The sequence below is a fragment of the Elephantulus edwardii genome, unplaced genomic scaffold (genome assembly GCF_000299155.1).
Source record: "Elephantulus edwardii isolate Elephantulus edwardi_28Jun2011 unplaced genomic scaffold, EleEdw1.0 scaffold00070, whole genome shotgun sequence".
Classification (NCBI taxonomy): Eukaryota; Metazoa; Chordata; class Mammalia; order Macroscelidea; family Macroscelididae; genus Elephantulus; species Elephantulus edwardii.
Window position 1 is genome coordinate 33,925 of NW_006399820.1, and position 15,013 is coordinate 48,937.

A 15,013-nucleotide genomic window follows, 5' to 3' on the forward strand; every position below is an offset into this window, starting at 1 on the left:
TTAAGTGTTCCAAACAGATTTTCTGTTCTTTTGCCAGTACATGATATATTCAACCCTGTCCACGAACACCACACTTCAAAGTTTTCAATATTTCTTCAATTTTCTTTACTCATTTCCCAACTTTCACATGCATACAAAGCAATTGAAAATACCATGGCTTGGATCAGATACACTTTAGTCTTTAATGGGGAAATCCCTTAAGAAAACAACAAAAAACAAAAACAAAAACCCCAATAAAACCCAAAGGCATTTGCTTTGTTTTTACTTTGCTTTCTAAAAAAATTTTGAATAAAATTTTTATTTTATACTGTTTTACTTACAAAGTTGATATACATTGTTGTTTTTCATACCTGATCTTTCCTATTTTTTTCCCTTTATGCATCCCTCCCTCCACCCATCAAAATGTGCCACCCTATGGTTAAACCCCCCTTCCATCTTCACCCCTCTTCTCCTGCACCCCCCTTTGGATCCTCATACATCTTCTACAATAATTGTCTTATACAGTATTTGTCCTTATTGGACTGAGTTAGTTCACTTAGCATAATGCACTCCAGTTCCTCCCATGTTAGGTAGTAATTTATAAAATCAGTGTTCCTGCGTGGCACTTAGTATTCCATCTTCTGAAAGTACCGTAATTTACCAATCCATTCTATTGGACATTTGGGCTGTTTCCATGTTTGTGTGATGGTGAGTAACGCTGCTATGAACATTGGCGTACAAGTCTCCATTTGTGCCTCAGTTCTCATTTTCTCAGGATATATTCCAAACAGTGGAATAGCTAGGTCATACGGAACGTCTATATTCAGCTTTTTAAAGGAAACACCACATTGCCTTCCAGAGTGGTTGTATCATTTTACAACCCCACCAGCAATGTATAAGAGTTTCTATCCTGATACATCCACTCCAAAATTTATTACTTGCTCTCCTGTTAAACTTTGCCACTGCTACTGGAGTGAAATGTTATCACATTGTGATTGTGAATTGCATTTGTTCATGTGTCTGTTGGACATCCAAATATAGTCCTCTGTGAAAATTTTTTCCATGCCTTTTTCCCACTTTGTAATTGTGTTACCAGTCTTTTTCTTGTGGAGGCCCTGTAGGGTTTTTGTAAACTTTTGTTCTGACACCCCCTTCCCCCAGTCAGTAAGTTTTCTTTTCACTTTGTTTGAAAAATGTTTTGATACGCTTTTTAAGGAGGCTGTTAGTAACAGATTTGCCCAATGCAAATTTAGCTTTCTTGACTTCTTCTACCATGGGTGTTGAGTTTGGATATGAATGAACAAAGTCACGGACAACTTCAATCTTTTTTCCATTTATTATGATTTTGCCTATTGGTCCAGGTATTAGAATTTTCTTTTTCTTGATGATGATGTGTAATCCACATGGAAGACTGTAGTCTTTCATCTTCTACATTAAGTGCTTTGTCTTCCTTATGAAAGTCAAAGTAAAACCAGCTGCATAATGTAAATTGTTGATGAGTCTTCCTCCAAATCCTGAAGGCACATTCTTCATATAATTTAGCTTTTCGAGTTATTCGCTCAGCATACAGATTGACGAAGGTGTTTTGCACCTTTCTCGATTTTAAACCATTCAGTATCTCCTTGTTTTCTTCAAACGACTGCTCCTTGGTCTGTGTACAGCTAACTCATTAGCACAATTAAGAGATCTGGAAATCTCATTCTTCTCAGTGTTATATATTACTCATAGGGCAACGCTGAACCGTCATGATAACTAACTGGCCATGGTATCGCGGTCACCTGGCCAGAATAGTACTTGGTTGGTTGAAGAGGAGGGGCTCATAACAGTAATCGTATCCATAAAATCCATTCTGCTTCCTTGTAAAGATAATAGTTTCACCTTTTCTCACGAAATAATATTAACTTGACAATTTTTATGTCTGTCCTTTTTTTGTGTTTCTTTTAACAGTCGATAAACAATAATAAATGAAAGGGCTGGAAAAACGGAAGCTAGCAGAGGATGGTTTCGATCCATCGACCTCTGGGTTATGGGCCCAGCACGCTTCCGCTGCGCCACTCTGCTATCTAGTTAAGAGGTCTTTCTAATAATATACTTGATCCTGTCTACACGCGGGCTGTTGCATAACTTCTGTCCCCATGCTTGTTATATTAGTGTTAGTTACCAATTTATCTTTGGAATAGTTTTACCACTAGAGTTAAAGAGAAACAAAGCTAGAAGCATCAGTTGCTATCGAGTGAATTCTAGCGGCCATAACTCATAGTGGGAATAGTACTGTATTCCAAGGGATTTTAGGTAGTCGATTTTCAAAGCATTTTGCTAGGCATTCTAAAAAGCTGAAAAAGAAATACTGTCAAACTACTGTTTAAAATGAAATGTAGTTGAAATAGACATGAATCCTGGAACAGAATCCTGGTACTTGTGCGGCTGGCGAGGTTTCTACCATAAATCACAACTTCACACATAGTCGCCATTGGAAATATCTTTTTGGGTAAATTTTGCTTGGGTTGGTGGTAGATTAGGATGAAATGCTGCGGTTTTAAAACTCTGTGGAGGGGTTTGTTACTTCCACAGGAGCTTGGCTGCAGGGAAGGAAATGCAAAGGAAAACAAAACAGGACGTTCAGCGTGCCAAAGGAGGCTACAGCTGTTTATATCATGTTGGCAGTTTTCCTGTAGAATCATTTCATATGGCTAAAGATAATAATTTCAAGATCTAAACTTCCTTGTTGACTATGTTAACAATGGTTTAATTTGTTAACAATAGTTAAATAATATGTTTAAACTTGTTAATAGTTAAATAGTCCCCAAATCCCGTTTTGGAGGTACAAGAGCTACAGCCGACGCCTCAAGGTCGCCCTCTGGCGGGACCGAATTTATCAGTGACGTCATTCTGGGCTTCATTGTGAAGGGTGTGGCCAAATGCTCCAAGGCACTTTCCCGCGCGCGCGCGCGTGAAGTCTTCAATTAGGTCCGATACTTACTCATATAAAGAAGTTGCTGCCGGCTTTGTTCATTATAGCTGTTCTTACTGTGTTTGTTGAAGAAATGTCTGGACGCGGCAAAGGCGGGAAAGGTCTCGGAAAAGGGGGCGCCAAGCGCCACCGCAAAGTGCTGCGCGATAACATCCAGGGTATCACCAAGCCCGCCATCCGCCGCCTGGCCCGGCGTGGCGGTGTCAAGCGCATCTCCGGCCTCATCTACGAGGAGACCCGCGGGGTGCTGAAGGTGTTCCTGGAGAACGTGATCCGGGACGCTGTCACCTACACCGAGCACGCCAAGCGCAAGACCGTCACCGCCATGGACGTGGTCTACGCGCTCAAGCGCCAGGGACGCACCCTCTACGGCTTTGGCGGCTGATTTTTCTCCTGATTTTTCATTTTATAAAACCAAAAGGCCCTTTTCAGGGCCGCCCACAGTTTTTTGAAAGAGCCTAACATTTTAAGTCTGTTGGGAATCCTTAAGCTCTCCCAGCTGTAGACTAAAATGCGCTTGTTTCTACCGTTTAGCTCAAGGTAGACTTTAGTTTTGGGTGTTCGGGTATGTCAGTACGCTTGAGGAAGGGCACATATCCCAGCCTCACAATGTCTTGTTTCTGCTATGATTCTGTGGCTGCTCTTGAGTAGTTATATAAAGGTTGGTATGATTGTCGTTTGTATCACACTTGTAATAGATTCTACATCCGTTTGTTACTTTGATAGTTGGGTGGCGGGTACGCACGATGCTGGGGATTTACAGGGATAAGCACCATGGCAGCGACCGAAGCCGGGCTTCTCCCGCCAGCTCTGCCCAAAATGGCGGAAGGGCAGGAAACAAAGGGAAGCCGCTCGGGGCCGCCTGGCGGACAAAGCCGAGGGCAAACGTCACCTCTGGTTTGCTAAGGTCGGGAGGCAAACTCGGGCTGCTAGAGGGTCCCCACGCTGTCCCTGGGGAAGGCGGCCCCTCCGCTACGTCTACCTACCGTAGCCGCTGGTATAAGAAGAGTGGTGGAATGCAAACCAATATAAAAATGGGGAGAAAAGAAAAGAGCAGTGGAAATCCTGAGATGCATGTGGAAGGAGAGGTAGTATTGTTAAGCATAGAGATTTGATGTTTTTTTCCCAAATGAGAGCACTGAAAGATTTTATCTGAATTCATTAAGTTTAGATGGAAAAGAAAAAATCCACCTAATCACTCACTAAGGAACACAAAACTCCATAATAAATACTACTAAAACCCATAATAAAAATTCTACTATGCTCCCAAATCAGTATGGATTGATTATTTAAATGAAGATCTAGAGCATAGCTTTTACAATAGTTAAGTGAGAGCCAGTCCCTAGAGCATTTAGAACGGGGTATTGAAATGATCTGTGTTTTTAAATGATCTACTTTGCACCTATTTGGAGGCTGGGTGGGAGCAGTTAGGAGGCTACAGGGAGCAATAATATTCTGCTAAGGAATGGCAGTGATTTGGACCTATGTGCTGGAAGTGGAGACTGAAAAGTGAATGGAGTCTATTTTGAAGACAGGGAAAAGATTTTCTGAGAACTGATAGAATGGATGATAGAAGCAATTTAATGTATCATTCCACATAAAGATTTTGTTTAGTTATCATCAACCTAGTTTAAACATAGGAGCCCCCCCGTCCTCCAACTAAAAAGATATCAGGACATTTCATACCAAATAATTAAACATGAATACATAATAAAATCCCACATCTGGCTGCAAAAACCGATAGAGATGTCAACTGTAGAGATGAGGAGTCAGTCCTTTCTTAGAAATACATCATGATTGGAAAAGTAGTCATCAAAAAAGAGGAAGACCTCTGAGACGGATTGAAATAGTGGTTGTAACAATGGGCTTAAAAGTACAACAGAAACTGAGGATGTTAAAGGATCAAGCAGGATTTCATTGTGGTATACTGAATGAGTCACTGAATTGCAGGTGACTTGGTGGCATCTAACAACGGGAGGGGGAGATTATGAGGAAAATCCCATGCATACTTTTTTATATAGAGTTGGAAATGTCTGTTGTAAGAGGACGATATTAAATAGGTAGATAAGTTTCTGGGCTGGAAACATCATTGACTGTTGTCAAAATATAACTGTCATGAGATTTAAAAATCTACAAGATTTGTTGCTACTAAGTAAGGACTATTCATAAGGAATAGAACCAGTTCAAGATCTAAGCTTTAACACAGAGAAGTAAGGAGTGTTACTCTGTTTTAAGTGTGAATTCACATACAGTTTTTACAAGGACTTTCTCCTTTAGCCCCAGAACCAGCAGAATAAATAGAATCTTTGTTTGCGAGTATGGAAATTAATACTTTCAGTAATAAAAGTACTATATAAAATAGAAACTCATATTTAAATAATTGATAAAGCCATGGGAGACCATTTTTAGAATCCAGTGATAGATATACATACCCTTCTCATTATATCATATTATACATGTATGTAATGCCAGAGATTTCTCAGGCCTTTGAAGCTTATTTGTAGAACTTAAGTATAGGAGTTCTGTGTCTGACTTTGCTCTTTTCCCCTCCTTAGTTTGCCTGGCTTCTAATTTCTCTAAGATGGATGTTGAGAAAGAAAATCTGCTTGATTCTGCTGAACTGATGTTTGCTTGTTGCCATGTAGATACTGTGTACATGCTGATGATGTGGAATTAAATCACCAGCCCTAAAGTTTCTCCTGAATTCCACACTCAGAAAACCCAACTCGGCACATAACAGTATTAATACTGCCATCCCGAAGACATTGGGCTTGACCTTGTGATTTGCTGTGGTCAGTGAAATGTACATAGAAATGACAGAAGTCACTCTTGAGCAGAAACCTTAAGAGCTACTAATATGGTCTGTTGTTATTCCTTCCACATGGCTCTCAGGATGAACAATTCATGTGGGACAGAGCTTTAGAGCTAAAACACAGCCAGTAAACATCCTAAGTCAGAGACAAGTCTTTTGTCACAAACCATTGGGATTTGGAGATTGTTATAGCATAACCAGTTTAAGCATATGGATACAGTATCATAGTTATTGCATCTAAGTCTTCTGGAACTTGCTTTATTTAGAGAACATTTATGTTGCTAAAATTCATCTGAGTAAAAAAAAAAAAATTAAAAAAAATTCATCTGAGTAGCTATAGACTATTTTCACTGTGGCTTTAGATTTCACCACATGATTTTTGCTCCAGTAGATTTTCTCTGTTTATGCTCACTGGGTAATGAATGGTTGCTGACATGGCGGCTTTTCTCTCCCTACCCCCTTAATCTCTGATATGCTTTTGAGAATATTAAATACAAAGGACTGCTTTCATTGTGTGTGTTGTGTAATAATCCTCTTCATATAAGAGTGGACTACTTTAAAAACTGAAATAGTGATGTTTGAAATATATGGAAGTGAGGAGTAGACACAATTTTAGAAGAAAAAGTCATGAAATTGTGGCCTCGTAGCAAGAAGCTGTACTCCACAATCAACATTCTTGGTACCAGCAGCCAGGAAATTAAAAGACAAATTACACTGGGAAAGTCTGCTGTCAAGGACCTCTTTAAAGTGCTGAAGAGCAAACATGTCAGTCTGGACACTAAGGAGCCCTGATCCAGGCCATGGTCTTCACAATTACTTACTTGCTGTATGTCAGAAATCTGGACAGTGACTAGGGATAATAGAAGGAGAATTGATGCCCTTGAGTTGAGGTGCTGGAGAAGAGCATTGAATATCCCCTGGACTGCTAGGAGAACAAAGAGATTTATCCTAGAGAGGGTGAAATCAGGCTGCTCCTTGGAAGCAAGAATTCTGAAGCTGTGTCTGACATACTCTGAGCATGTTACAAGGAGGGACTAGTCCTTGGACAGGGACATCATACTCGGAAGGGAGAGGGCAAGAGAGGAAGACTCTTGATGAGATGGATTGATTCAGTGGCTAGAGGAATGGGGGTAGGTGAACCAGAGACAATAACCAGATAGAGCAGGGTTCAGAGCTGTTGTACATAAGGTCGCTATGAGTGCAAGCAACTCGACGGCACACAATAGCAACAACAAAAATGTAAAGAAATCACTATTCTAGCCCAACACAGCTGCTGAGAAGCTCAAGTGACTTAAAACACTTCTCAATTATACGATGAAGGAGTTTGGTTTCCAAATCTTTATTTTCCCAATGTTCATACATACCTAATATTAATAATTGTCACAGTTTTCATTATTCTGTGGTGAAATAAGAATAAGGCTAGTAAATTTTTCTTTTGCTGTCGAGTGACTCAGTCATTTCCAATTCATACTGACCCTCTGTACAACAGAACAAAAACCTACCTGGTCTTGCACCATTTTTATAATCATTGCTTTATTTGTGCCCATTGTTGCTGTCATTATGCAACTGTGGAGTCCATCCATCTCATTGAAAGACTACATTTTTGATAATATCTTTAACAAGTGTTATATTCTCCAGGGACTGGTTCCTCCTAATAATGTGTTTAAAACACGTAAAACCAATTCTTGACATCTTCACTTCTAAACAGCTTTTAACTGCATTTCATTTAAGATAGAATTATCTGTTCTTCTAGCATGGTTGATTTAAAGTTCTTCACCAACACTGCAATTCAAATGCTTCAGATTTTCTTTGGCCTTATTCATTGTCCAGCTTTGGGATTATGAACTTATTTTCCATTGTACTAAAAATTAATTTTTTTGACAGAAAGGATTTTAAATTATTTTCAGTTTGCCGTTGCTGCCTTTGAGGTGAGGAAAGAGTAATTATCTTATGAAATACATTTTGATAGCAATCTTTTTAGTTGCTTGACTGGCAGATTCATAAGCAGCCCTAGATGGCTAAATAACCAAGTGGTCAGCAGTTCAAATTCACTAGCCACTTTGCAGGAAAATGATATGGTATTCTGCTCCTATAAACATTATAGCCTTGGAAACATTGTGTTGCTGTTAGGTCTTGTTGAGTATGACTCATAGTGACCATATGAACAAAAGATCTGAATTCCATTCTATCCTGTGTCATCCTCACACTTCCTAACAAACAAGAGCCCATTTCAGCAGTCACCATGTCAATATACCTGGCTGAGGGTCTTCCTCTCCTTCATCGACCCTCCAACCTTCGTAGTATTATGTCCTTCTTCAAGGAATAGCCCCTCCTAGCAACATGCCAAAGTATGTGAGGCAAAGCCTCCTCATTCTTACCTTCTCCAAGACCATATGTGTTCTTTTGCTGTCCATGAGATGTTCAGTGCTCTTCTCCAACACCACAGCTAAACCTTATAGAATGGTTCTATTCTGTTCTATATAGATGTGAATACACTGCTTGACAACTTGTTTCCTCTCTATCCATAGAATCACATGATCATATTTTATATTTATTGTTTCTACATGAATTTTTTTAAATTTTATTTTATTATTATTATTGTGTGTGTGTGTGTGTGTGTGTGTGTGTGTGTGTGTGTACCGTCAAATCGGATCTGATTGGCACAGGAGGAGATTGACCCTCCTTCTCCAGCAGACCATCTGGTGAATTCAAATTGCATGCCTCTGGGATTGCAGTGCAGCTTGTTTCTACATTATTTTTATTGACTGTATAATATTTCATTATGGCTGAAAATTGTTTGTTGTCATACTTCTACTCCTAAGTATTTATGGTATTCCCAGGTGTTCACTAAAGACCAGAGATCTGAGTAATACTAAAAACCAAATAGAAGCTACTACCAACTGGATTTTTAATAATTGTAAATATTTGTAGAAAGTGAAAAGCAGCTTTCTGAGATGGAGATAGACTCCAGACTTGGATAAATAAGCGCAATTAGTGACAGTATGATACGTTTAGTCATGTTCCTGAAAGCTTTGGGATAGCTGTGGGATACTTGGTCAGAGGTGTATAAAAAATAGTACCTATTGCAATTCATTTTGATTTGAATGATCTCCCATAGATAGTGGTGAAAACTGCAGTTGCCAAAAATAACTATTCATTGGTATTTTCATTCCCCCACATGACATACAGACACATACCATATCTCTCTTACCCTGGATATGTTTTTGTATTCAGAACAGAAATATAGAAGGTAAAATGCCATACTTAATTATTTTCAACTTGTGATTTCTTTTTCTCTGGTTCTTTAAAAATTCTTCTCTACCCTAGTCAGACAATATCCGTACACACTCACACCTAATATAGATACATAGAATGTATAATGAGGGTAGATGGCAGAAGGTGATTGTTCTTTTTCAGAAATGATTTATTCCAGAAAAGAGAATTAAGGAAGTAGCAGCTACTTGAACCAGAGTCTGAAGATGATTTAATTTTGCGGGGAGAGGGAGGGAAAGGTCTCCGTTCTTAAGCTCATCAGGCTTTTGTCACAAGAATTCACACCACTTATTTCCTTTGAAGTGATTAGTGTCACACATGAAAGTTATTCAGACCAGTTTGGCTCTTAACAGCAGCCAATTTATATTCCAATTAAAGAACACACTTAGTAATTTGTAGAAGGAGCTCTTCCTGCCGCCTCAAGAAGCTTCTAGTTTGGAGTTACATGTTGTTGTCGTTGTTATGTGCTGTCACTTGTGATTCATAGTGACCCTATGTACAACAGTCCTATACTCTGCTCTGTCCTGTGCCAATCGCACTGCCTCTGACACACCCATCCCGATTACCCCAGTCACTGAATCAATCTACCTCATAGAGGGTCTTTCCCTCTTGTGCCGTCCCTCCACCCTACCAAGCATGACGTCCCACTCCAAGGACCGGTCCCTCCTTACAACATGTCCAAAGTATGTCAGATGAAGCCCCAGAACCCTTGCCTCCAAGGAGCAGCCTGGTTTAACTCTCTCTAGGATGAATCTGTTTGTTTTCTTAACAGTCCATGGTACACTCAATACTTTTCTCCAACACCGCAGCTCAAAGGCATCAATTCTCCTTCTATCCTCCCTAGTCATTGTCCAACTCTCTGATGCATAACAAGTTATTGATTGCAAAGACCATAGCCTGTATCAGATGCACCTTAGTCTCCAGAGTGACACCGTTGCTATTCAGTACTTTGGAGAGGTCCTAACAGCAGACTTTCCCACCACAATATATCTTTTAATTTCCTGGCTGCCAGTGCCAAGAGTGTTTACTGTGGAGCCAAGCAAACTAAAGCTGTGAACAATTTCAATCTCTTCACCATCCATTGTGATGCTGCCAATTGGTCCAATGGTGAGAATCTTTGTCTTCTTGATATGGAGCCTCAATCCATATTGGAGTCTGCAGTCCTTGACCCTCTGCAGCAAGCGTTTCAGGTCCTCCTCAGTTTTAGCAAGCAAGGTTGTGCCATCTACATAACGCAGATTGCTGATAGATCTTCCACCAATCCTGATGCCACATTTCTTCTCATAGAGTCCAGCCTCCCAGATGATCTGTTCTGCATACTGGTTGAAAAGGTATGGAGACAGGAAACATCCTGGTGTATGCCCTTCCCAGTTTTGAACCAGTGTTTCCTTGCTGTTCTGATGACTGCCTCTTAGTCTAAGTATAGGTTTTGCATTAGCACGATCTAGTGTTCTGGGATTCCCATTCTTCTCAGAATCAGCCTCCGTTTGTTATGGTCCACCTTTGCATAATCAATGAAACACAGATAGACATTCCTCTGGTATTCCCTGTTTTCAGCTATGATCCATCTACAATATTCTTAGTACCACGACCCCTTCTAAGCTCCAAAACGACTGGAACAGTACATCAGCAGAGAACTGTCAGAGTTATATGAGGGGAATGCAATATAGAAAGACAAAGAAATGTAATGATATGCAAAGAAAACAGAGAGAAGAGGCAAAAAGGCCCCTTATACATTAAAAGAGGTTTATCCTCAGTTCTGAGTCCTTGGGTGGTACAAACTGTTAAAGTGCTTTGTTGCTAACTGAAAAGCTAGAAGCTTAAGCTTTTGTAGGCACTGTTCTTTAGTTTATTGCTTTATTGAACACCCCAGCAATGCTATGCAATAGCTAATATTTATTATTCTTTTTTAGTGGTAAGGAAATGCTCAAGAGGGTTTAAGAAATTTGCCTAGCTCTTTCACCAAGGACCCGCCAACACGGGCCACATTTGCACAAAAACCGTGACGAAGGTGGCCCTGGTCATCATTGATAAATATTACACGCGCCTGGGTAATGACTTCCACACAAACAAGGCGAGTGCGAGGAGATTGCCATTATTCCCAGCAAGAAACTCCTGAACAAGATAGCAGGCTGTCACACATCTGATGAAGTGGATTCAGAGAGGGCCTGTGAGAGGCATCTCCATTAAGCTGCAGGAGGAGGAGAGAGAAAGGAGAGACAATTATGTACCAGAGGTTTCAGCCCTGCGTCAGGAGATCATTGAAGTAGATCCTGATGCTAAGGAAATGCTGAAACTCTTGGACTTTGGCAGTTTGTCCAACCTGCTGGTCACTCAGCCCACAGTTGGGATGAATTTCAAAACAGCCATTTGAGTCTGTCTGCTGTGCTGTAATATTTTCAATAAACTTGGGCACACCAGCCTTGCCTTTGTTAAAAAAAAAATGCCTAAATTCAATACTTAAAAGGCAGGCAAGCAGGTCAGTATTATGATGTCCTAGGAGACGTTTTCTTTAAATCATGCTTGTCTATTTTCATATGAATACATACATTTACAACTTTGCTTTTGGAGAAAAAGAAGTAAATGCTTCAATTAGATGAAGGGCTGCAGAAATTTTATTAACAGAGCCAGATTATAATTTGGATTTTAAAATATTCACAGCTATCTGCGCTGTGAATTTTTTTCCCCCTCTTCAGAAAGTCATTAGCTATTAAGTGGAAAATGTCATTTGGAGTCAGATTTACACTGGTAATGCTCATAGCTCCCCACAGTACCCTGAAAAATTAAACTTACTTTCAAAGAATATATGTATCACCTGATCAAGTTACCCTTTCTCTTATGCTTCTGAAAATGGGTCAGCAGACCCTCAATGAAATGGATCGATGGAGTGTCTGCAGCAACAAACTCATATGTGTCAAACATGATGAAGATGGCACAGGATAGTTCAGATCTATGCCCTTGGGGTCACTGAGTCTTACTTCAGGGCATATACCAACGCGAGGTTCAGGCAGGTAGAAAACATAGCGGATGAGAGTTCTGGACCTTGCCTTGTGGCATTTTAGTTACTTTTAAATAATCCAGGAATGTTCAGATATGTTCATTTTAACGACGGAGATAGAAGATTGCTTTAAAAGTTCTGTGGGCTAGGCAGCAATTTACTTGTTTAGTCGTTCTCAAAGTGACAGCAAACTACAAAACGAGTTTAATTTTCTTCAGTTTTTCTAATTATTTCATTAGGGTTATTTATGAAGCTAAACCCACTACATAATGTATTCTGACTGGTAACCTTTTATATAAACAAAAGTAGACCAGTTTTCCAGGTGGATAAATTCAAAGGCTGGTTATGTCAAAATTAAGTGTTTAGGAGTTAAATGCCCTTGGGAAATGTAGCCGCTTCAAAAATGCTTTGTGATCCATTAGATAATCGCTGTCAAAGGTAAAATTATGGCAAATAGAAACTGAAAACATCTGCAAAAGGCTGCAAGGACAAAATCACACCCAAATGGCAGGAACTGCCTGTAATGATTCACATGATCCTTACGTATGAAGTTACAGACCTTTAGTAGACAACATGGATGGCTCTTAAAAGAGCCTTTGGTTGTTAATACCTTTTACGCATATAGGCATTTACTTGGAACTTGTGTACTTGGTGACGGCCTTGGTGCCCTCGGACACGGCGTGCTTGGCCAGCTCCCCGGGCAGCAGCAGGCGCACGGCCGTCTGGATCTCCCGCGACGTGATGGTAGAGCGCTTGTTGTAATGCGCCAGGCGGGACGCCTCGCCGGCGATGCGCTCGAAGATGTCGTTGACGAAGGAGTTCATGATGCCCATGGCCTTAGAGGAGATGCCGGTGTCGGGGTGGACCTGCTTCAGCACCTTGTACACGTACACGGAGTAGCTCTCCTTGCGGCTGCGCTTGCGTTTCTTGCCATCCTTCTTCTGCGCCTTGGTTACTGCCTTCTTGGAGCCCTTCTTCGGGGCAGGAGCGGACTTGGCTGGCTCTGGCATTGTGAATCTCACACAAAAGAACCAAAAGTCAGAGTATATTCTGCTCAGCCGAGAATACCCTTATTATTTGTTAGGTACATATGCAAATCTGGTATAGCAGAACTACAGGTTATGATTGGCTGTTTTTGTAACTTGCTCCGCAATAGGTGAGTTCCTATGCCACATTCTCATTGGCTCTTTCCTGTTTAATTTAAATAACTTGACCTTTCACTAAGAAACGCTTTATGTAAATCAGGCTTCTTAGGCTTACAATGGGATTGGCTTAAATTTGAGTTACTGCAGTCTCATAGGCTGTTTTGTTGTACTACCGTAGGGTATAATAACTTAGCTCTTAGCCTCTCAGGCTACTTATTTCCGCTCTTCAGTTCTTTGGTTTAGTCCTCTACCCGGCTTATTAGTCATGTCTGGACGTGGAAAGCAGGGTGGTAAGGCTCGCGCTAAGGCAAAGACCCGCTCTTCGAGAGCTGGCCTTCAGTTTCCTGTGGGCCGTGTCCACCGTCTGCTCCGCAAGGGGAACTACTCCGAACGCGTGGGCGCTGGCGCTCCTGTCTACTTGGCGGCAGTGTTGGAGTATCTGACGGCCGAAATTCTGGAGCTGGCGGGCAATGCTGCACGCGACAACAAGAAGACGCGCATCATCCCTCGTCACTTGCAGCTGGCCATTCGCAATGACGAGGAACTCAACAAACTGCTGGGCCGCGTGACCATCGCACAAGGCGGAGTCCTGCCCAATATCCAGGCGGTGCTGCTGCCCAAGAAGACTGAAAGCCACCACAAGGCCAAGGGCAAGTAAACCAACTCAACAGTGCTCTTCTTTAATACCCAAAGGCTCTTTTCAGAGCCACTACAATGTCACATGAAGAGTTTGTAACTGGGATATGATATGAGAAAACTGGAATAGAAAACCTTAATCGGTTCATGCAGCATATACGTAACCATTGATCACAAACGCTTTGGTTAAGCTTGCACTTTTTGAAAGAAATTGTGCTAGCTTCTTGGTGAAAATGTTCAGGGAGTAGATTTGGGGTGGTCTCACAATTCAGTTTTGGGATTTTTAAAAATCAGGCCAAGTCTAAGCATTCTTAAGGTATTTGCAGAAATAGGCAAAATGTCATATTCTAGTCAAAACTGCTCTACACAAGCAATTGTGGAGTAGGTGACTAGCTCATTGAGGAACTGACTGAGCTGACTCCAGAGGGTTCCCGCGTAGCCACTGGTGGATTTGAATCACCAGAGAATTCACTTAGCGCAACTTCTAGGATTCAGCCACCCGAGTTCCTTCGTTAGCATTCATTAGATATGAATAATAGAGATGGGTGCCTTCAGAATCATTGGCAAAATGGTAGTCTTTACAGTGAAATTCTGAACCATTCTGCTCAGCAAAGGATATTCGGCGCTCAGTTAAGAGGCTGATAACTGTCCACCAATCAATCCTCAGTAGAAAGATGAAGCAGTCAGCTCCCCTAAAGTGCTAGGCACCATCGAGTTCCATAGCTGACTCTTCAGCGGATTTCACAGAGGTAGAAAATAGCAGGGGAAGAGACTGCCCATCTTTATCCTTCGGAAGAGTTTTTGGATTTAAACCGTGTTTCTTTAGTTTTTTCCATTGGGCCACCAGAGCGTCCTCCTAAATAAACTGTTGTAGTTACGTGCTCGACTGTACCTCAAATGTTTCACTAAGAAGGGAATTTTGCTATTAGGTCAAAGGTTGAGTGGAGATTCCTGGTAGTCCAGACAACTTTAAGTTTATCTCAAAAGTCCAGAGAAAAACATTTCTAGTGGGAAATAAAAAATAAAATTAGTTATTCTTAAAACATGATCCTCAGAATCTCGGACCTCATTTCCGACCTTTTGCGTCATAATGAAGATTTCCACAGAGAACATCATGAATATGGTATAGTTTGAGAAACGCTAATTTACAAATTGTCATCTAATGACCATGGATAACCACAGTGAAAAGAGGATAGGGC

The 15,013-nt window shown here is 40.9% G+C and overlaps 3 protein-coding genes and 1 non-coding gene across 4 annotated transcripts; 2 read left to right on the forward strand and 2 right to left on the reverse strand.

The window, feature by feature from the left end:
• Positions 1 to 1,968: 1,968 nt before the first annotated feature.
• TRNAM-CAU lies at positions 1,969 to 2,040 on the reverse strand. Its single transcript has one exon. It is a non-coding gene; the product is annotated as a tRNA-Met (tRNA).
• Positions 2,041 to 3,005: 965 nt separating this feature from the next.
• Positions 3,006 to 3,335, forward strand: LOC102850722 (histone H4-like). The gene has a single exon (XM_006888627.1). The coding sequence runs from the start codon at positions 3,024 to 3,026 to the stop codon at positions 3,333 to 3,335; it is 312 nt and encodes a 103-aa protein (XP_006888689.1). The 5' UTR covers positions 3,006 to 3,023.
• A 9,278-nt stretch (positions 3,336 to 12,613) lies between these two features.
• On the reverse strand, positions 12,614 to 13,046 carry LOC102850309 (histone H2B type 1-like). Its single transcript, XM_006888626.1, has one exon. The coding sequence runs from the start codon at positions 13,041 to 13,043 to the stop codon at positions 12,663 to 12,665; it is 381 nt and encodes a 126-aa protein (XP_006888688.1). The 5' UTR covers positions 13,044 to 13,046; the 3' UTR covers positions 12,614 to 12,662.
• A 397-nt stretch (positions 13,047 to 13,443) lies between these two features.
• On the forward strand, positions 13,444 to 13,836 carry LOC102849895 (histone H2A type 1-like). Its single transcript, XM_006888625.1, has one exon. The coding sequence runs from the start codon at positions 13,444 to 13,446 to the stop codon at positions 13,834 to 13,836; it is 393 nt and encodes a 130-aa protein (XP_006888687.1).
• The last annotated feature ends 1,177 nt before the right edge of the window (positions 13,837 to 15,013 follow it).

Excerpts from the sequence above, each read along its gene's own strand:
- LOC102849895 (XM_006888625.1), top strand. The coding sequence starts at position 13,444 with ATGTCTGGACGTGGAAAGCAGGGTGGTAAGGCTCGCGCTAAGGCAAAG.
- LOC102850309 (XM_006888626.1), bottom strand. The coding sequence starts at position 13,043 with ATGCCAGAGCCAGCCAAGTCCGCTCCTGCCCCGAAGAAGGGCTCCAAG.
- LOC102850722 (XM_006888627.1), top strand. The coding sequence starts at position 3,024 with ATGTCTGGACGCGGCAAAGGCGGGAAAGGTCTCGGAAAAGGGGGCGCC.